General features: G+C 23.6%; 3 protein-coding genes across 5 annotated transcripts; 1 reads left to right on the forward strand and 2 right to left on the reverse strand.

The window, feature by feature from the left end:
• Positions 1-676: 676 nt before the first annotated feature.
• LOC126903671 (integrin-linked protein kinase) lies at positions 677-3,605 on the reverse strand. The gene is made up of 9 exons (XM_050682035.1): positions 3,392-3,605; positions 3,142-3,307; positions 2,894-3,086; positions 2,738-2,818; positions 2,393-2,588; positions 1,789-2,032; positions 1,617-1,716; positions 1,083-1,213; positions 677-904 (listed from the first exon to the last, which is right to left on the reverse strand). Exons 1-9 carry the CDS (start codon positions 3,478-3,480, stop codon positions 758-760), a joined length of 1,347 nt encoding a protein of 448 aa, XP_050537992.1. The 5' UTR covers positions 3,481-3,605; the 3' UTR covers positions 677-757.
• A 471-nt stretch (positions 3,606-4,076) lies between these two features.
• Positions 4,077-7,739, forward strand: LOC126903672 (transmembrane protein 19). 2 transcript variants are annotated; one of them, XM_050682036.1, is made up of 8 exons: positions 4,077-4,256; positions 5,003-5,220; positions 5,864-5,968; positions 6,037-6,174; positions 6,228-6,377; positions 6,477-6,581; positions 6,755-6,970; positions 7,274-7,739. In XM_050682036.1, the coding sequence occupies exons 2-8, from the start codon at positions 5,064-5,066 to the stop codon at positions 7,429-7,431; spliced, it is 1,029 nt and encodes a 342-aa protein (XP_050537993.1). In that variant the 5' UTR covers positions 4,077-4,256; positions 5,003-5,063; the 3' UTR covers positions 7,432-7,739. The 2 variants fall into 2 exon arrangements, with proteins under 2 accessions (XP_050537993.1, XP_050537994.1); XM_050682037.1 differs by lacking the exon at positions 4,077-4,256 and having other exon boundaries at positions 5,108-5,248.
• An 860-nt stretch (positions 7,740-8,599) lies between these two features.
• On the reverse strand, positions 8,600-20,306 carry LOC126904381 (E3 ubiquitin-protein ligase RFWD3-like). 2 transcript variants are annotated; one of them, XM_050683381.1, is made up of 10 exons: positions 20,056-20,306; positions 19,855-19,995; positions 19,015-19,115; positions 17,755-17,905; positions 16,333-16,478; positions 16,060-16,200; positions 13,046-13,282; positions 12,562-12,790; positions 11,038-11,475; positions 8,600-9,036 (listed from the first exon to the last, which is right to left on the reverse strand). In XM_050683381.1, the coding sequence occupies exons 2-10, from the start codon at positions 19,976-19,978 to the stop codon at positions 8,780-8,782; spliced, it is 1,824 nt and encodes a 607-aa protein (XP_050539338.1). In that variant the 5' UTR covers positions 19,979-19,995; positions 20,056-20,306; the 3' UTR covers positions 8,600-8,779. The 2 variants fall into 2 exon arrangements, with proteins under 2 accessions (XP_050539338.1, XP_050539339.1); XM_050683382.1 differs by lacking the exon at positions 20,056-20,306 and having other exon boundaries at positions 19,858-20,049.
• Between the last annotated feature and the right edge of the window lie 1,025 nt (positions 20,307-21,331).

Here is a 21,331-nt window from a genome sequence, read left to right on the forward strand (position 1 = left end):
TTTTTATTTGTATTTAATTATAAAAATAATTCTCTTTTCAAGACTTCGAAATAGCCATGTTTAGCTTTTTATTTATACAAAATTTTAATAAGAATTTTATTATTTAAAGTGGGTATGTTTAGCAAATATAGAAGTGGAGTATATCAAGCAAGTGCAAGCTACACTGAAAAAATTGCAATATTATTAACAATGTTTCATTTGAAGGAGAAAAAACTTGCACCATTTAATATGGCAATTCAATCATCATTTTAGCTATCTTTTCAACCAATGAAATCTCGAGTTTTATACTTCAACACATTTTCAAAATAATTTTATAATAATATAAAAATTAAATTTATTATATAACTGCATAAAATTCAAACATCAAATATAATGTCTATATAACAAATAATAAAAATAGCACATTTTTGTCTTTTAATGTGAGATTACTGCAATAATACAAGCAATGTTAATTAAGTTAAAAATTAATTATTTATAAGTGATTAGTAAACATAATAATACTTCAGTTGGAATACACGAAGTCAACATTAATTAAAAATGATAATAAATAAATTCAGTTAAAAATACAATGAACACATTAGTTCAAACTTAAATATTTATAAAATGAAAAAATTAATCTAAAAATAATTATTAATAAAATGAAAATAAATAAGTTAGTGACATTTTTTTACTATTTAAGTTAATTTTTATAACTAAATATAAAATAACTTGATAAATTTAAACCTTTTAGTTAAATAAAAATTAAACATAGGTTATATTATCTTTTCATTTTATCTAAAATTGGTAACACCATATCGAAAGTTGGTCTTTTTCCTGGATCCTCATTCATGCATATTTTTATCAATTTTGTCAAATGTGGTGAAATGTCTGATGGAATGGACACTCTTAAACCTTCTAATGCCACCTAAACATATTTAAAAAAATTTAATATAGCTATTTTTATTTCTGTATAAAGTTAAGTATTACTCATCATTAAATAAATAATTAGTAGATTTACAAAAACTAGAAATATATATTATCTTAAGTTTAACATGAAAGCTTTAACACATTCATCTTAAGTTTAAATTTAATAATAGTCTTACTTTCATTCCAATTTCCATAGGAGATAGGTGGGAAAATGGAACTTCTCTTGTAGCTAATTCCCATAAAAGAATTGCAAAACTCCACATATCACAAGCTTCAAAATTAGTGTCACTGCGTTTTTTCTGCAATGCTGAAATCACATAAAATAAATAGATAAATTTTAACAATTCAGTAAAACTTTTTATAAAATTTTTAAAAATTAAGTCTAGTATTGTTTAATAACAAATATTAGTTATATCCAAGACTCAGGACTTAAGCAATTATAAAGTTTCATAAAGTTATTAATTACTTTTTAGAATCAGCCCTTATAAATTATTGAGGTTTCAATAGCTTATACAATAAGAAAATTGATTTAAGTTTAAATTTAAATTAAATTAAGAAAATGAGGAGTCTATAATAGGAGTCAACTAATACTTGTTATGACAATTTTAAAATACAGACTAATAAAATTATTAAGCAAATTGTTTTATTTGTATATTGTTTTTGAATTTAAAAAAAATTAATTTGAATAGATAAAAATTATACATTTTTACCTTCTGGAGACATCCATCCTGGATAATAGATTCTTGCTTTTTCTTGGAAAGAAAACTTTGCATCAGCCATATTAATTCTAGCAGTCAGATCTTCATCAATCTAGAAATTTTGTAAGTTAATATCTATTTATAATAAAAGATAATTTAAAAAAATTAATTAATTAAAACATACCATTACATGATGACTATTCAAAAAGAACTGTGGTATTATTCTTTCAAGGCTATGCAAAAATGCCATTGCTCTAGCTACATCTACTGCAAGCCTAAGGGCTAATGCAGTATCTACAGTAACTCTTGCTCCTTCATGCAATAATGAATAAAGAGAACCCCAAGGCATATATTGACTAATGACTACTAAATTTGGAGGAGAATTACAACAACCAATAACAGGCAAAACATTTGGATGTGAAAAAATTCTAGAAAATTAGTAAAATATTTAAAGTAATGTTTATAATAAAATTAATTAATTTATAAATATATAAATATTTTTAATGCTTTTTAAGCCCATTAAGTGCTTCTTACAAGTGGGAGGTTTCTTAACCATTGATACTCCGAAATGGGTGGTAAGTCCGTTACCGGAGAGAGGAATGGCAACCCCAATTACTGAACTTATCTCTCGTTAGGTAAATAAAGCCACCCATGATCGAGTTTTGAACCCGAAGCAGTGTATGTCAAGCACTGCCATGTTAATGACTCAGCTACACTGTCCTCTTATTTATAAGTATTAATAACAGAAATAATATTTATATTTTTTATCCAAAGGAAATATTCATTACCTTAACTTTGGAAATTCTTCATTAAAATCTCTTGATATACGGGGAGTACATTGTCGTACAGCTAACACTTTAGCAACAATATCATTTTTCTGCCAATGACCACGCCAGGTTTCTCCGCTAGATGAAGTAGCCATTTTTGTATGTAAATAAAGATCACTCAAATTAATTCCTCTATGTCGTGACAATGTAGCATCCCCTAAAATTATTAAACTTTACCATAAGATAACCAATAATTTAAGTAATTTATAGAATTTATTATAAGAGTTATATTTTTTATGAAAAAAAAAAAACTTAAATAATATAAGAAAAAAACAATTTTTATTATAAAATAAAAAAGATACTAACGGCTTCTTGTTTTTAAACCTAGCCAACTTTGATCCTTAAAATTGATTTTAGTTAAATCTTGTCCAGATTGTAATGCTAAATCTAAAAGAACATTATAATTTATTAAAAAAATTTATTTGAAGAAAACAAAAAAGTATATATATTTTTTAAAGTTACCTTTTAAATGTTTTACAATAAGTCCTTTAGCTTTGTCAAGAGGTGTATCACCATCCTTATTAGCCAAAGCTGCTAATGCACCATTTTCAATTAGTTCTTCTGCAATAGGTTCAAACCCCCAAAAGCAAGCATAATGTAAAGGAGTATTTCCATGTTCATTAGTAAAATTGATGTCTGCACGGTTTTTTAACAACTAACAAAATTTACATTAACATATAATACATTATTTAAACAAATTCTAAACTAACCATATGCACAATTTCATGATGACCATGAGCTGCAGCTAAATGCAAAGGTGTATCATCACCCCGATTTGTAGAATTAATTCTTGCACCTCTTTGAATAAGCATTTCAACAATCTTTAAATGACCCTCTTTAGAAGCCCAATGAAGAGGACTAAATCCATGATCATCCCTATTTAGATACGAAAAATAATTTAAGAAAACTACCAATAATTAATTAAATCTTTTAATTTTTCCTTAAAAAGTAAATATTCACCCTTGGTTCATATCATGTTCTGTGTCATCAAGCCAAACTCGAACTTGCATCGTATTGCCTTCGCGGCACCATTGAAATATATCTTCCATAATAAAAATTAATATAAATAAGAATTAATAAAAGAAAAATTGCCCTAGATCAAACGGATACAGCATATCCCACACATCTAAATACTGTACTCAAAACACTCCAAATTTGGTCATACTTAAATAAACAAATTTATCAATAATCTTTCAAATCAGCTGTTTAAATACTATGATAGTCGTTATTATTTTGATAAAATTGAATAATAGTGAAATAAGGTAGTTCCACTTAGGAACTCGACAATTAATTATTAATTTAATATATAAAAAAAAATTGTTGATTTGTGAATATTTAAATACACAAAACTCCCAAATAATTATATACATTTTTTTAAATAGCCTATTATTATTATTGTACTACATAAAATTCCAATATTTGAATAAGTTTAATGAACGAAGGATGTGAGATAATATTATTTTATGTTATCAAGTGACTTTTTGTCGGATTGCTATTTGTCGAGTGGCTTTTCGAGAATTACTCAACCGCCTTGGTTGGTCAAAACTCAATTTTTGTATGCTTCATTTTAAAACTTAGATATATTAAGATAGAAGTATGGTGGTATTATTGAAATAATGTAATATTTATTGTTTTAATATTATTATAGTTTTTTATTTTATTTTATGATAACAAATGACAACTTATTATTAAATAATATATTATTCACATTTCGTATACCACAGATTAGAATAAAAATAATATCTTATCTATTCTGTGCCTATAATCCGGCACAACAAAATAGTGTATTCTATTTTCATTCAACTTTCTTTGCTAATATTTTCAGGCAAGTTTTATCGTTATTTTATATATAAATAAATTTTTAATGTTATTCTTTAGATCGTTAAATATTAATTGAATTATTTTAAAAATATCATTTGTTAATTTTTATAACTTTTAGATAGTTAATAAAAATTTATTTATTGAAATAATTTAGAAATGAAAATTGAATTTTATATACACTTGTATAATATAATAACATATCTTATATAATTTAAAACTTATAAACTCTCTAAAGCTTTATTAATAATATTCAATATGTGAATATATGAATATACTTATGTATAAGTGTCTCAGATCTATCTAGCAATTCTTATAACTTTTGATACAATTATCGTTTTATTGAAATTATTTTAAAAAATAATGATTGCTTTCTCAATTTAAGAAAGCAAATTTTAAGAGCGTACTTTTATTTTTTTATAATTTCATAATGGTCTTTAATTAGCCCTTTTCTTACAAATAATTTTAATATATTGATAACAATTTTAGGATAAGTATTTATTAATTACCAAGTATTTTAATACATAGAGAGTGTATGAAATGAGAGTAGAATATACATACAACAGTATGAATTGCACTCATTCTCACTACATACTCATTTTATGTATTAATATAAAATACTTGTAACTCAATGAATATTTGTCCTAAAATTGTTATCGACCTATTCAAATTTTTTCGTAAGAAAAGGTTAAAATATAATAAATGTTAAAAAAAATGTTTTGAATTAAATTTTAATTACGTAAATGTTTTCAGGACATAACACAAATAATTCAGCCTTGTAAATACTGTTTTCTGTTACAATTGAATTGTTACCATGAAAAACACTAACAATAATTTCAATGACATTAAAATGTCAAAACCAGCAATATCTGTTGCTTTGACAATGATATCTATACCTTTATCAATGGTCTTATGGATAAGCAACTTGTTTTTTAAAAAAATATATGGTGATCATTTAAGTGAGACAGATGGTAGGTGTTATTGTGAAAAATTAGATAGGTATGTTGTTAAAAGTTTTTCTTTTTGACTATTTACGCATTCCACTAATAATGATAGTGGTACTTACATTATACTACAAATTAACTTATTTTATTGATCATTACTGATCAGTTTAAGTAGGAATACTAAAAAGAATATAGGTAAAGAAGTTTCCTACAAATAATTATGTGTATCACAAAATTTCAACCTACCTATTTAAATTTTATCAACATTTTAATAAACATCAATTTAAAAACATATAATTATAATTAAAAATAATGGTTTACTACAAGTGTGTATCCAGATAGGAGCTATAAGAACAGACATTCTTTCCATAAATTAGTTTTTCACCCTGTAATGTTTCTTGCCTCAGTAAAAATGCTTAAGTTCGATTTTCATTGTGCTTAACTATGTAGTCTTTTTCATTCTCTCTGGCACAAGCATTAGCTTTTAAAGAAGATATTAGATTAAATAAATAATTATAAAAAAAATAATAATAATAATAAAATGTATTCTATATTACCTGCCTTCTATAATTATATGCTATATTCACTTCTGTATACCATCATTTTTAAAAATTTTTTATTAATATAAATTTATAGTTTTTAATATTTTATTTTTATTTTGATATTTCAGAAAGTTTACCACCATTTAGATGGTTTATGTCCACATTTATTCCATTATTCATTGCTGTTTTTGGTTATTTAAAAAAAAGTTTGAACCTAAGTGGTGCTTTATTAGGTAAGTTCAAAAAATTAAAACTTAATATTTATTAAAGCTTTCAACTAAATATTTACTCTTTAATGTAGGTATTTTTGTTGGTTTTGTGTTAACATTGAGTAGCTATACATTTTTAGCATGTTTATTAACGTTTTTTGTCACATCATCAAGAGCAACTAAATTTCGTAGTAAAGCTAAAAAGAAACTAGAAGATGATTTTAAAGAAGGTAAAAAAATGTTTAATTTTATTCATATTCTTAATTTTATATATCTTTATTAGGTGGTCAAAGAAATTGGATTCAAGTTTTATGCAATGGTGGCATGGCTACTCAATTAGCACTATTATACATTCTAGACGTAGGATGTGGAGAATTACCAATTGATTTCAATCTTAAATATAGACCATCATGGTTGGCAATTGGTATATTAGGTAATATAAAATGTGGAACTTGCCACAATGTTTAATGTTATAAAGTAATAAGTTAAAAAAATTTGTTATAATTTAGTTGTACCTCTTATATTTATTTAGGGGCATTTTCCAGTTGTAATGGTGATACATGGGCATCAGAATTAGCAACAGTATTAGATAGTGGTCTTCCAATTTTAATTACAACTGGAAAAACGGTACCAAAAGGTATAATTGATTACTTAAACAATAAATTATTATAAATAACCAAAGTAACACTCAAAGATTCCATAAAAATATAAATTTCAAGTGTTTAAATTAATCTAAATTATTCAATACTCTTTTAAGAAATATTTTATAGCATAATATTAGCTCAGATAGTTAATAAAAATCCATTCTAGGTACTAATGGTGCTGTTACACCTATTGGATTACTTCTTAGTTTATTAGGAGGCCTTGTAATAGGTGTTGCAAATTATTTGATGCTCATTTACACTGTTGACTCAGATTTACTTGCACAGAGTCCTCCACAATGGCCAATCATAATAATTGGTGCATTTGCTGGACTTATAGGAAGTGTTGTTGATTCTGTACTTGGTGCTACAATGCAGTATAGTGGTAATTATAAATTGCATTTTGCATGAAAAAAGGGATAAGTCAATTTATCCCCAACATGAGTTATGTTCTAATTATAATAAACATTTCAATTGTCTGATTTTGGGTTCAAAAGAGATATTTCTAACATGATTTTATAGCCTAATACTACATAGTATGTAATGGTAAAAGTCGCGATAAATATTTATTATATTATTTAGTTATTATATTTTAACTTAACCCCTTTTTTACATGCAACTTTCAAAAAATAATTTTATTTTAATTATATTTTAAGCTGTAATCAATTATTTGTTCCTCTTATTTAAGGTTTTAATCGTGATACTGGAACAATTGTAGAACATCCTGGAAAAAATATTGTTCATATTTCAGGAAGAAGAATATTAGATAATCATAGTGTCAACTTAATTTCAAGTGTAATAATGGGTATATTGACTCCAAAAATTGCATACTTAGTTTGGCCTTAGACAAATATTTGTCCTAAAATATTTTATTTAATGACTTGAAAATTATATTTTTTATGGCAAGTCTATTTCTAAGAAACCATGCCCAACTTAATTATTTTTTTTTTTTAGTAAAATTTAGACTGACATTTTTTTATTGTACATATTGAAAAGCATGTTAAATTATATAATGTTTACAATAAGTTCTATATAGTTTTTTAAATTGTTAATTTATATTTTTTTACTTAATATTTTGTTAATTTATGTTTTAATTAATTTTTGTTTCTTTATTTCTACTCAAAACATGGTAAAACCACATATCAAATTTACAAAATAAATTGTTGCAATTGAATGCCTATTAATTGATTTTTTATGTTATTTTACCTATAAAGTTTTAAAGTGTCAAAAAAGTAGTTCCTTATTAACAATTGTATTATACAGGTTTGAAAATTCTAACTAGGTGATCAATATCGAACAATAAAATTTATTTTAAGGAATGTTATTTAATGAGCTTTAATATAAAAGATATGAATCATTCAGATTATAAAAAAAACTGAAATGGGCATAAATATTTTCTAACTTAGTTTAATTTTAATAATTTTAAAAAATTGCCTATTGACTTCTATTTATGAACAATTATTTGGAAAATTCTATCTATACCAAAACCTAGACATGTGTTTGATTAAAATTTGTAAAAGATGTTAACCTTATTTGAGTCATCTAATTGTTAATGAAGTTTTTTAACATTTTTTTTATATTTATTAATTATTATTATGGCTCAATAATTCTTTTATTACTTATTATTTTTAAAGAGTTTGTATTTTTAGCAGTTTGTAGAAATAGTGCAAAAAGTTTATGATAAATGAAATTTAATGCAGAGATAGTGAGTAACCATTGATGTCATCACAATGTCGTCAATTTGCTCTAAAAACACCTTTTAAAATAAATTTGTATAATTTCATTTGAAAAATATTATTGTTGTCAATTTCAATTATTTGAAAAAATTTTAAGAAAAAATACATCATCTATCAGATAAAACAATATTTTGTCTACAGGGTTTTTTTATGTGTCTCCTTTGTTTAGCCTAGTATAGGAGTGAAATGTATTAAATAATAATTAAAATTTTTAGTAAGTAAATATACACCAGCTAAGTACTTTTTAAATTAAAAGGAGATTTAAATAAATATGAATATACATCAACAAATTTTAAAAATATATTGTCAGATTGGCATCACTTAACTTATTAACATGTATAATACAGTGAACACAAAATATTTACAAGGGAGAAATATTATTATTTAACTTATATAATTATGGAATAAAATGTATTTAAAAATTAGTATTTAACTACAAATATAATTTAAAATAAACTTTATACTGAAAAAATACTCAATGATTTTTCAGATAATGCTGCTAAAATTCGTCTTTCATTAATGACTACTCCACTTAAGTGGCATAAGTCTAAAAATGTGTCTCGAACTTGAAAATTATGAATGTTTTTTCCTGAATTGACACTATATAATTTTATATGATTTGATTTTTCGTCATAAGCACACACTAGTGTATCTTCATCTGATCGGCTTTGAGGTATTATACATGATCGGGATATTTGAGTAGCTTTGTCACCACCTAAAATTAAAAAATTCATTAATTTACACACAAAAAATATTTTTCTTACTTTATTAAAACAAAATTATTATGGTTTAAAATAAAATACATAATAATAAATCTAATATCTACTCAACTAGAAATATGTATATCAAATATAACAATTTACACCTACATTTTTTCTAATTAAATATTGAAAACAAATTAAATATTTACAAGTTGTAAGAGGTGAAGCTATCCATAATCCCTAATTATTAATTTAACAAAAATAAGTAAATAAAAAATGTCTTCAGTGGAACTTAGACCTTCTAAAAAGTTCAACCTTATACCTTACCCTTTATATTTTTTTAATAAAACAAAGAAAACAAAACAATTTTTACATTATATTTAAGTTAAGTAGTATACTACTTTGATCTTCATGGCATATTTTAAATAAATAATAAATTTAAATAAACAAAATGGTAATATGATGTCAAACTTTAACATTTAAATAACAACTTCTTGATTAATTTTGACATAAATTAAACATCCTATATAGAATAAATAATTTTTTTATAGAAACTTTATAAAAGAAAAAATGTTTGTTGTGTTACAAATTCTTAAATGGCTTGAGATGTTGGCAAATTAAATTAACACTAGCGAAAATAAATGACATTTTGTACCATCCTTAAAACTATACAGAGACATATTTAAGTAGTTGAAAACAGAAATTATTTTCAATTCAGTGAGCAATAAATTACTTTTTTAAATCATTTTAGTTTAATTCTGTGCAGAGAAATAAAAATTAGGAAACACCCTAATTGTTTTAATTTTTTAGAATTTCTATGTCATAATTTATTTGATTACTAGAAGAAACAATAAAATATTAAGTAATTGTATTTATAATTATTTATAAAATACAAATACAAAAATTGAAACTTAATAAATTATCAGTGCTGGGTAGTAATTTAACTAAATTATATATTAACAGCAATGAAACTAGTTATAATGTAATTTTAGTGTAATTTAATTATTTGAATAAAACATTATTTTATTTAAATTTCAAGGTAATTTTTCAAAATTACTTTAATACATTATTTTGAGTAATATATTTCAATAGTTTGCACTGTCATTTAGTGGTGAATCAAGAATTTTATAGTATACCAGAAGTTTAACATAAAAAGAATATTCTTGACTCCTCCTCATTGTGTCAAAATTTAATTATTTAAGTCCTTCCTCCTTAGTAAGGTATTTTTCCAACTATTTCCCCATCAATACGCCTAATAATAATAATCAAGGCTCAAATAATACTATTTAATTTAATTTTATTTATTTATCATAATATATTTTATATTAAATTCACTCTAATATTTTTTATTAATTTAATTAAATGAATCTAGTGAAATCAGCGTATTATATAGCGTATTTAATAGCATATATCCTTCCATTTACTGTGTTATGCTTATATAAAAATGTTTGGTGACATTTTTGCTTATAATGAGTAAAAAATAGTTGCAAAAAGTTTTCATGATAGCTCGGAAGATAAAAAGTTTACTGTGTTCCTCTCTTCTCCAATTATGAATTATTTCTAAATACACCCTTCAGTGAAATATCATTAGAATTATTACTGGTATAAGTGATTTAATTTAAATAAATTTCATACTTTATATACAAATAAAATAAAATAACTTTCAATGTAATTAAGTTACTTTTTTTATCATAAAAGTAATGTAACTTTATTTTTTATTACATTGAATAATTTTTAAGTAGTTTAATTTCTAATCTATTGATAATTTAATTAAATACCAAAAGAAAGTAATTCACCAACACTGTAAATTATAGTATCCAAAAATTAAATTTATATCTAAATTTAACAAAAAATAAATTTAGGTAAAATAACTTTAAAGAGTCAATCCCATTGCATTACATTTATATCAACTTTAAACTAAAAATAATTACATAAAATTTATATTCAAATATATACAGTAAAACCTGGAAATTTTTTAAAGATTTAAAAATTTAAAAATATTTAAATTTACTAACCATAAAATGTAACAACTGGTTGAATTTCCATCTGTTCATCAAAACTGGCTATTTTTGAAACAATATGTCTTACTGATTTATTAGCTCCACATGGTTTAGCAGAAGTCAAAAGTAGATTAGATGTATCATCATAAGTAGTACTACTCCATAGACCTTTTAAAGATAAAGCAGTTTCTTTATAAATAATAGCATTTGTATCTTGTTCAAATATAGATAACAGATCCATCCTAGATCTAAGAAATCCACCACAAATAAATTTTCTGTTGTTTGAAGGTGGTAATGGAACTAATGAAACACATGCTGGTGCTCTTTTGATGTCAGATTCTACTAATTTCATAAACCTACGATCTATGTAGAATAAAGAACCCATTTGGCTACCTGCTACTAATATATTACTATTATCTCCAGCCCAACAGCATGACCATAATGGCTCTGGTGCTATTAAAAAAATCATTATTTTATTATCATCATTAATATAATGTAGTAATATCTGAATAATTTTAAGTAAAAGTGTATCTACCTAATACTTATTTTTTAGATGACTTTTATTTAAATAAGAATGTAATATATTGTTTTAACTTAAAATTAGTTTATTTTAAAATTAAAAAATAATAATAATAATAATCATAATTTCTCTTATCAAAACCTTTTTTTTTTGCTGCTATGATGCAGCAAATAAGAGTTGCTTATTTTAAAATTAACTACATATTTTAAATTTTATTGTTTCTATTTTCTTTTTTTTTCTAAGTATAATAAATAAAAATTTACTTTTAAATTGACTATTAACAATTTTTTTTACATTGAAATCTGATAACACTAATTATATATTTGTACTATACTTTCATTATGTCACCAATATTTTATAAATATAATCTACTACTTTGATATTAATAAAGTTATCAATGATATTAAATAAATTATTATACTAAAAACCTAATATTATAAAAGCACATAATAATAAGCACAATCTGGGAGATCAGAGATTACTTAATCCCTTAAATCTGTCATAATCTTTCCTAAAAAAAAATTATGAAAATTACAATGTTAAATTATATAAAAAAAAAATTTAAGGAGAGAATAAATAAAGTTAAATCCTTCACACAATTTGTAAAATTTAATTTTATCAGATTTCTATATACTTGAAACCCTCTATACAATTTTTTAAATTCCAAAAGTACATGTAACTGCTATGTTTCATATATACAGGGTGTTCAGTAAGTCAGGAAATGGGTTTCTATTGTTCTCATTGTTTGTAACAATGAGAACAATAGATACCCGTTTCCTGACTTACTGAATACCCTGTATATCTTTTTAATTAATGATAATAATACACATATTTAATATTTATAACAAAAACATCTCTTGTAAATAATTTTATTATACTTTTGTTTTCTTTCCTGTTACTTCTTTTGTTGTAAATGTTTATATTTGTAATACTTACTGTTGTATCTCATATTAATTTTTGTGCCATATTTTTAAATAAAGGCTATATATAAAAAAAAACAAAAACATGAAATTACATACTTTCAACGGATGCAATAACTCCATTGGAATTGAAATCAGTCAACTTTACACATTTATCTAAACTGGCAGATGCTATTAAATTGTTATCAACAGGATGAAATGCCATATCGCGTATAGTTTTTTTATGGGCATAAACACATTCTTTAGATAGCTCAAATATGGATGCATTAACTTTTCTAATTCCATGAGCATTATTAAACAAAGGTGTTTCACATTGTTGAGTAACTGCCTAAAAATTTACCATTAAAATTTTAATTATTTACTAAGATATTACATGTTAATAATTAATTCTACATTTATTGCCAAGTGTATCCACAAAAAGAACTTTAAGAAAGGCTACATTAGTGTCCTTATAAAACTAATAATAAGTATGTTATTTATATACAAAAATTTAAATAAAATTAATATAAAGAAATAAAACATCATCTTCCTATCCTTTAAAAAATGTATTTGGTCAGTCCTGTACTGTGTTAAAAGTAATTACCAATAACATGCTTTTTTTATCAAATGCTAAGACCCTACAACCTCCAGCATCTTTACACATGATAATTTTCTTAAGGCATTGTCTTATAGATGTTACTCCACTAGATGAATATCCTTGACCAGAATGACCAGACTTTTCAACAGTTTCTCTAAGTTTTTGCAAATCATTACTCAAACTTTCACTCCTAATCTTCCATTTCTCAACTTCTTGTTTCATTAAATTTTTTTCACGAATTTCCTAAAAAAAAGAAATGTATATATTTGATAGTAATGTTAATTAATGTACAAAACATTTTATTGGTTATATATTACCAATGTTAAATTTTTTTTTTTTATTATTTTATGGATCATGAAATTATTTTTGATACTGAATATTTAGTCACTAGGTAATACTATTACATTCTCAATCTTATAATTATACAAATAAAATAATCTATTTTCACTAAATGATTTAAAATAAACAACTTCACATTTCATTATTACTTTTTACAATAATTTATTACAAAATAGGGATATTTTAACAACTAATCTGAAGTAAGGAAAGTTGTTAAATTTTTATTTAAAGTATACTGTTTAATTTATTTTTATTTTTTGACCCTAAAAATATGAATATTTATCAAAAAATTATTGTTTTATAACTTAGAACTAATAAAAAATTTAGATAACTATTTACAAAAAAAAAGGGACAAATTACAAAAAATAACTCAGTTTTCCCTCTGTTAATACAAAAATGTTCAATTAAAAAAACTTTTCATTTGAAATATTTTGTCATAGTTAAATTTTTAGGCATGAGCTTTTTTCTAAAGTCAATTCTAATAGAGGAAGTCATACAGATAAATAAAAACCACGGTTAATTAAGAATTTATATTTTTATAATGTAAATTAATTTTTCAAATAAATTTTTAATAACACATTTAAACTTTAATGCTATTAAAATAGAAAAAAACAGTTCAAAGTATAGCCAGAGCAAAAGGAAGTAAGATTGGATGGAGTACGAATGTTAGTGTAAAGAAGCCAAGTGTGCAGTAAGGCGATGTTTTAGAGTTGTAATGAGTTGTATGATAGGCTAGGAACAAAGAAAGGTGAAAATAGGTCTATAGATTTGAAAAAGAGAAAAACAGTCTACAGATTATTGTAGTAAAAGGTGATGATAATAGTATGCTAACAAACGATGATGATGTGAAAAAAGGGGGTAAGGAGTATTTTGAAAAATTACTGAATGAGGAGTATCCAAAAGAGATATTAAAGTATATCTCATAGAACAAAAAACTGGTAGATTTAATTAGTGAGAAAGAGGTAGGAGAGGCTGTGGCATCAATAAAAATAAAATAAATTAGTAGGACTAAATGAAGTATCAGTATTAGACAGTGTTGGCAAAAGGTGATTGAAGGATCTTTTTAATAAAATTCTATTAGAAGGGAAAATACCAAAAGAATAGAAGAATAGTATTGTGGTGCACATATTTAAAGGCATAGGAGACATAAAGGAGTGTGGAAATTATAGAGGAATAAACCTTATGATTCATAGTATGAAAATTTGGGAAAACATAATAGACAAAAGAATAGGAGGAGAAATAGTAATAAAGATCCAGTTTGATTTTTTGTTTGGAAAGTCAGGGATTAAGCCAATTTTCTGTATGAGATAACTAATAGAAAAGTATAGGGGAAAAAAAGAAAAAGCTGTGTATGGTATTTATAGATATGGAAAACGTAAAATAGAGTACCAAGAGAGGTTTTAAAGTGGACATTAATAAGAAAAGGAGTCCCAAATAGAGACAATAATATAATAGAGGATATGTATGATAGCACTTGTACCAGGGTAAAAGGTGTGGGCAGAGTAACAGAAGATATTAGGGTAAGAGTTCAGCTTACCAAGATAAAGCTTTAAGCCTTTACTTATTTTCTATAGTGATGAAAAAAATTACAATAGAAATACAAGGAAAGGTATTATAATACATGTTGTTCACTGATGACACAATGTTAATAGGAATCAGTAAAGAGGAAATTAAACAAATTTAGAAGTGTAGAAATCAGCTCTTAAAGGAAAAAGATTAAAAATAAGTAGGCGTAAGACAGAATATATAGAGTAAGAGTTTAATGAAGGAAAAAACGAGGTAGGTTAAAAGACGAGATCAATGACAACAAACGAGGCTTTGATAGGAAAGTTTTAAGTATATAGGATCAGTTGTGCAAAAGAATGGTCGTATTGACCAGTATGTAAGATATAGGATTAAGTGTGTGTGGATGAAATGGAGAGATGCATCTGGTGTGTTATGCAATAAGAGAATTCCAATGTAGCTGAAAGATAAGTTCTATAAAACTGTAGTGAGACCAGCTATGATGTATAGTTCGGAGTGTTGTGTGGTTGACAAGAAAGTAGAGCAGAGATTAAGTGTAGCAAAGATGAGAATGCTTAGGTGGATGAGTGGAGTGACTAAGAAGATAGGGCAAGGAACAAACATATAGAGGGAGTATAGGTGTAGCGTCAATTGTACATAAGATGAGAAAAAATAGACTTAGATGGTTTAATCATGTTATGAGGAAAGAGGAATCGGAAGCTGTAAAAATAGTTGTAGAAATGAATATTGAAGGAAAAAGAGGTAGAAGAAGACCAAATTATAGATATGAGGATGGCTGATGTGAGCATATGATGTAGGAGATAGCGTTAAGTGGAAGTTTATTATAAATGTGACTGACCCCAAGTAGTTGGGTTTAAGACGAGGAAAATGAGGACGAAAAGAAGATTATTATTTTTCAAATAAAAGTTAAGTGGTTTTATACATTTTGATAAATTTTTACCACGCTATTTAAATTAAGTAATTTGATTTTGATAAATACCTATGTATCTATATTTCAACTTTCATTAATTATTATTTTAATTATCAAAATCATTCTGTTATTTGAATAATTGAATCATCTGATTATTTGGAATAATCGAAACAAATAATGATTTTAAATAATTTAATAGTTTAATTATTAAATTCGATTATTCCCATCATTACATAAAAACATTTACTTTTTCGAGTTTAATTTCAAGAGCAGTTAATTCAGATGTATCAATAGCTACAAGCTTCTTAGCATATAGAATTCTGATGTCTTTAAGAGAGGCTTTTGTATTACAAGTTGGACATCTTCTAGCATCATTGTTGCAACCTGTCTAAAAAGAATAATTATAAGTATTTTATTAATATAATAATATATATATATATATATTAATAAAACAATTAAAAACATGTAAATTTTAATAATAAAAAAATGCTCAAATATAATAACAAAAATAAATAAATACTTTTATCCATCGTTGCAAGCAATTTTCTCCAAAAATATGTCCACATTTTAAACAGGCAGGTTTATGACCTCCTGTATTAGTTAATCCTTCTAAACATATAGGACAAGAAAATGCATCTTCTTCTCCCATGTTAAAATTACTTGAAACTAATAAAAAGAAATATTTAAATATAAGCATTAAAAATCTAATTTAATATTTATACAAATAAAATAAATATATTTTTTTTTAGGAAACACTAAAAAATGTTTTGGTAATACAAGTAATTTTAAAGGTATAATAAATTAATATCTGATTGTAATAAAAACAGTTTTTTTTAACAAAAAAGAGTTACATTCTCAATTAGAATTTTAAAAAATGTTGGTATAATACATTTTTTATTATATTATAACAACACTTAAAAAAAAAAAAAGCTACTGAGTTTATAATCATAAAACAAAAAACAATAATAAAACCACATAAAAAGACAAACTAAAACATAAATGTGAATATTATATAAAAACCAATCATAAACTATTATGTACTAATTTAAAATATATACCATTATAAAATTAAGATTGACTTAATATAATATCGGTATAACTTATGTGCTAGTGACCAACTTTTATTCACTCTCATTGTTAACCTAATCTAATTATTTAAATATCTATTTTGTTGTGATATATACTTTATATAAATGTAATCATGATCAATGGCTGCAGCCTTTATTTTAATAAAAAAAAAAAAAAAAATTAAGAATAAAAATAATTATTACTTATAAAAAAATTTTATTTCTACTAAGAAGTAATAAATAGAATGAGTCCATTGTTCATTTCTTAAGATCCTTACTTTATAAAAATTATATTAAAATATACTCTTCATCTTTATTTTTCTAAAAAAATATCATTTTAATTATTATTATTTGGTTTATTGGTTGAATACTACCTTAAATTATAGTTATTAAAAATAGTTAATACACTTGTTATGATGATTTTCAGAAATTATAATATATTATTATAGCTAGTTTTTTATTTATTTTATATAATTTTATCAATATAACTAAATAATTTCATTAGATCATTTTTGACATAAATTTATATTTACAAATTTTTGATCACTATCTAAATAAACAATTATTTTATATAACTTTTTAAATTTATAGCTTAATAAAAAATATTTAATTTCAAATTTTTTTTTTATAGATAAATTTTTGATAATGAATATAATCATGTTCAACTCATTTAAACCAATTGATTAAAATAGTTAGGACCTGTTACTTAGGATTTTTTAAATTAACTTTCGGGGAGAAATATTTTTGATTAGTTAACAATAAATAAAATTTACAAAAAATTTTAAGACTTGAACTTTGACACAGAATTTTGTAATGACAACACTACAAATTTATTTCACTTGAATTATATACTTAAAAACAACATAATATTTTACCATTATCAGCATTCTCTTCACTGTTTTCAACATTTTTTGATGAAGATATTGTCATAGGAACTATGACACTAGGATTTGTAATTTGTTCCGTAGGAAGGGAATCTACATTTTGTTCTACAGATGATGATCCATTGGAAGATACTTGAGAATCCTAGAAATCCATAGCACTTTCATAAATGTTAAATTATCTATACAATTTATTAAATTATACAAATTTTAAAGTCAGAAAAATAAATTAATTCATCCAAAACACTTGATTTTATGAGACAAAAGATATATATATTTTTTTATTAAATATACGTCTCAATTACAAAATCATAAATAATTTATACCTTTTTGATATTAATCGGTAATTTAAATTATATTATATAGCTTAAAACATGTCTATTCCTAGTGTTTTATACTTAATATTTTATTAAAATCATAAAAAGAAATAGAAAAAAATAATTGGAGGGAATAATTAGAATAAATTTCATTTCTCAAAAATCCAATGGTATTTATAATTTTAATAAAATATAATAGGTAGGTTTTATTTGAATCTATGATATTTTAATAACACCTAGGATAAATTTAAGAAAAGCATATAGATTTTAGAATACTCATAATACATTTTGAAAAATTTCTATGTAATAATTCAGGGGTTTGCTGAAATATCCTAATGACTATAATTTAAAAAAAATTCAGAATAAATAAAAAACTCATTTGTTTTACATTTAAACACAGAAAAAAAAATTATTGGACCTATCTGTTTGTTGTACCTCTACATAGATACTTATTATTGTATATTTTACAAGAACATAAATTTTGTATGAAATTAGGAATTGTCAGGTTACTGCAGCAATCCTGTCATTTTTACATTTATAAAAATGAAAGATCTCAGCTAAGTTATTCCTTAGAGCTTTTTGATAATCAAATTATGATCAAATAACTTGTATTTTAAAATGATTTAAAACAAATTGAAGACTTTACAAAAACTTTAATGTATGTAATAATTTTTACAAAAACCTTTTTTAATTAAATGATAAATTTTAATTTCACTAAAATATTTTTGTACATATTTTACATTTCAGAGTACATAAAATATTTTAAAGATAAATTTAAAAATAGTATATAGCATATGTATTTAGCAAATCAATTTTGTCATTTTAATTTCCTGAAAAATTTGTATTTTTTTTTGCTGCATATATTAACTTTAACTTTTTTAATAGACATACGTTTATCTTTAAATAAATATTTTTAACTGAATAATCAAAAACTTACAGACGAATTTGAACTATTATCTAAATCTACAGGCAAAGAATGTATATTAGAATCCCTTGATGTACTATCATTGGTATTTCCTGAATAAATGTCACTTTCATCTAAAAAAATCGAAAACATAGATTAATAATGATAACTATTAATAAATGGCTATTAAAATGTTGTAAGTACAAAATAGAAGAATATGAAAACATCCATAACATCCTAAACGTTTAAATGACTATTTAATGGTGTAGATTCTTAAAATTATTAGCTTATAATTAAATTATAAGATTTATAATTTAAAATTATAAATCTTGTGCTTTTCTGATAGTTAAAATATATGAAAAAATTTTATCTTACAATATTAAATAATGCAATTTAGAAACATACAAAGAAACATTTAAGAATTCAAAAACACTTAAAATTTTAAAGAATAATGTGTACTTCAATTTTATATGGCTTTTTTTTTTAATTGGATTAATTTTAAACCAAAAATAAATTAACTGAAATATTAACTTATAGAGAAATATTTATTTATTATATAGATTATTTACTTATCATGAACCACTTAATTAATCAAAAAATAAAAATAATATGGAGATTTTTCTTTATTTCTTTAGCTACATGATTTTCTTAATTTATCAATTATAAAGTATTTTTTGTGTTAATACCTTATGCCATATAAAAGTGTCAATTTCAATTTTTATTTAAGTTGTTTTTAGAAGTTGCCGTGGCACATCTATATATATATATATATATATATATATAACAAATTTCAATTATTGCAACATAGGAAAATTTTAAATATACCTAAATGATATAAAAACTAAAAAATAAACCAAGTTTTAATTGGCTTACCACCTTCAGATTCAGAATTCATATACACTTCTTCATCATTCAGTACATCAGAATCAACTTCCATAGGATCATAATCGGAATCATAACTCAATTCAGGATCAGTATCACCGTAGTATTCGTTCATTTTAGTCTTAATAAAATTTATTTCGCACTCATTAAGTGTCTTAAAAACATATAGAACATTTTAATGACATACTATANTTATTTCGCACTCATTAAGTGTCTTAAAAACATATAGAACATTTTAATGACATACTATAATAAATAATACGTATAAAATAATTTATTTAAAGCAACAATTAATAAGAAAAATGACATTTTACTAAAATACATAGATGCTAAAAAATCTTTTGATAGTTCAGATTTATTCAGTAAAAAATAATTTTTCTTAAAAACTTAGTTTTAATTTATATGGATATTTGATAAAAATTACTCAAATTGTCATCGTTAATATTATAATATTTATACTTTGACAAATCTTAATGATCAATAAAATCACTGAAGACAAGTATTTAAAAAGGTGTAAATATGAAACACATGGCTGATGTTATCAGACAACAATTAAGATAACCAATGTTACCATGGCATTTTACCATCGTTATATACAAATAGAGATTCAACATTTTTTATAATAGTTGAAAATTGGGAAACTTTTTTTTTTTTTGGAAAAATAGAAGAAATTTAAAAAAAATATTATAGTAATGTCTATAAATTATCTCCCCTGTATAATGACAGTTATTTTACTTTTTCATTTTAATTTCCAGGAAAAGCCAAGAAGGTATATTAATTTTACTATGATGTCTTTTTTTTTTTTTTTTTTTGTATGTCTGTATGAACTTAGCTATCACTGTACCGATGTTTTTCAATAATATGTCAAAATATCATAAATTGTATCTAGTTGAAGACATTATCCTCAAAATTTGAAAAAAAATTGTATGTTCTCCGTAAATAAGGAAAATCTACAAAAAAAAAAAAGTTTTTCATACAATTATTTCGATGTTTTACTTTAATTTATTTGTTTTTTTTTACACTAATACGAATATTCAAAAATAAATTGTCAATCAAAAATAGTTAAAAAGTTGTAGCTCTTTAAAGTTTGTATAAAACCTTATTATCAGACCGCGCACTCTTGCAAAAACCTACTTAAAATCAAATATGTATTTCAATAATTTTTAGCTTCGATGCGATGCTGAGAAGGTATTGGTTTTACTATGATGTGGTTTTTTTTTTTGTGTCTATTACCACTTTTTTCAGCTCTCATCGAACTGATTTTTTTCAACGATACGTCAAAAGATCACAAATCGTATCTAGTCGAAGACATTACCCTCAAAAATTGAAAAAATTTCCCTCGTTCCCCATAAATGGGGGAAACCTCCAAAAAAATTACAAATTTAAATATCGCTAATTTTCGAAATTTTTTCAATTTTTTTACTTAAAACTGCCATAACTTTTTCGAAAATGAACAAATCAATATAAT

This window comes from Daktulosphaira vitifoliae, unplaced genomic scaffold, assembly GCF_025091365.1.
Source record: "Daktulosphaira vitifoliae isolate Bord-2020 unplaced genomic scaffold, ASM2509136v1 Scaffold_4, whole genome shotgun sequence".
Classification (NCBI taxonomy): Eukaryota; Metazoa; Arthropoda; class Insecta; order Hemiptera; family Phylloxeridae; genus Daktulosphaira; species Daktulosphaira vitifoliae.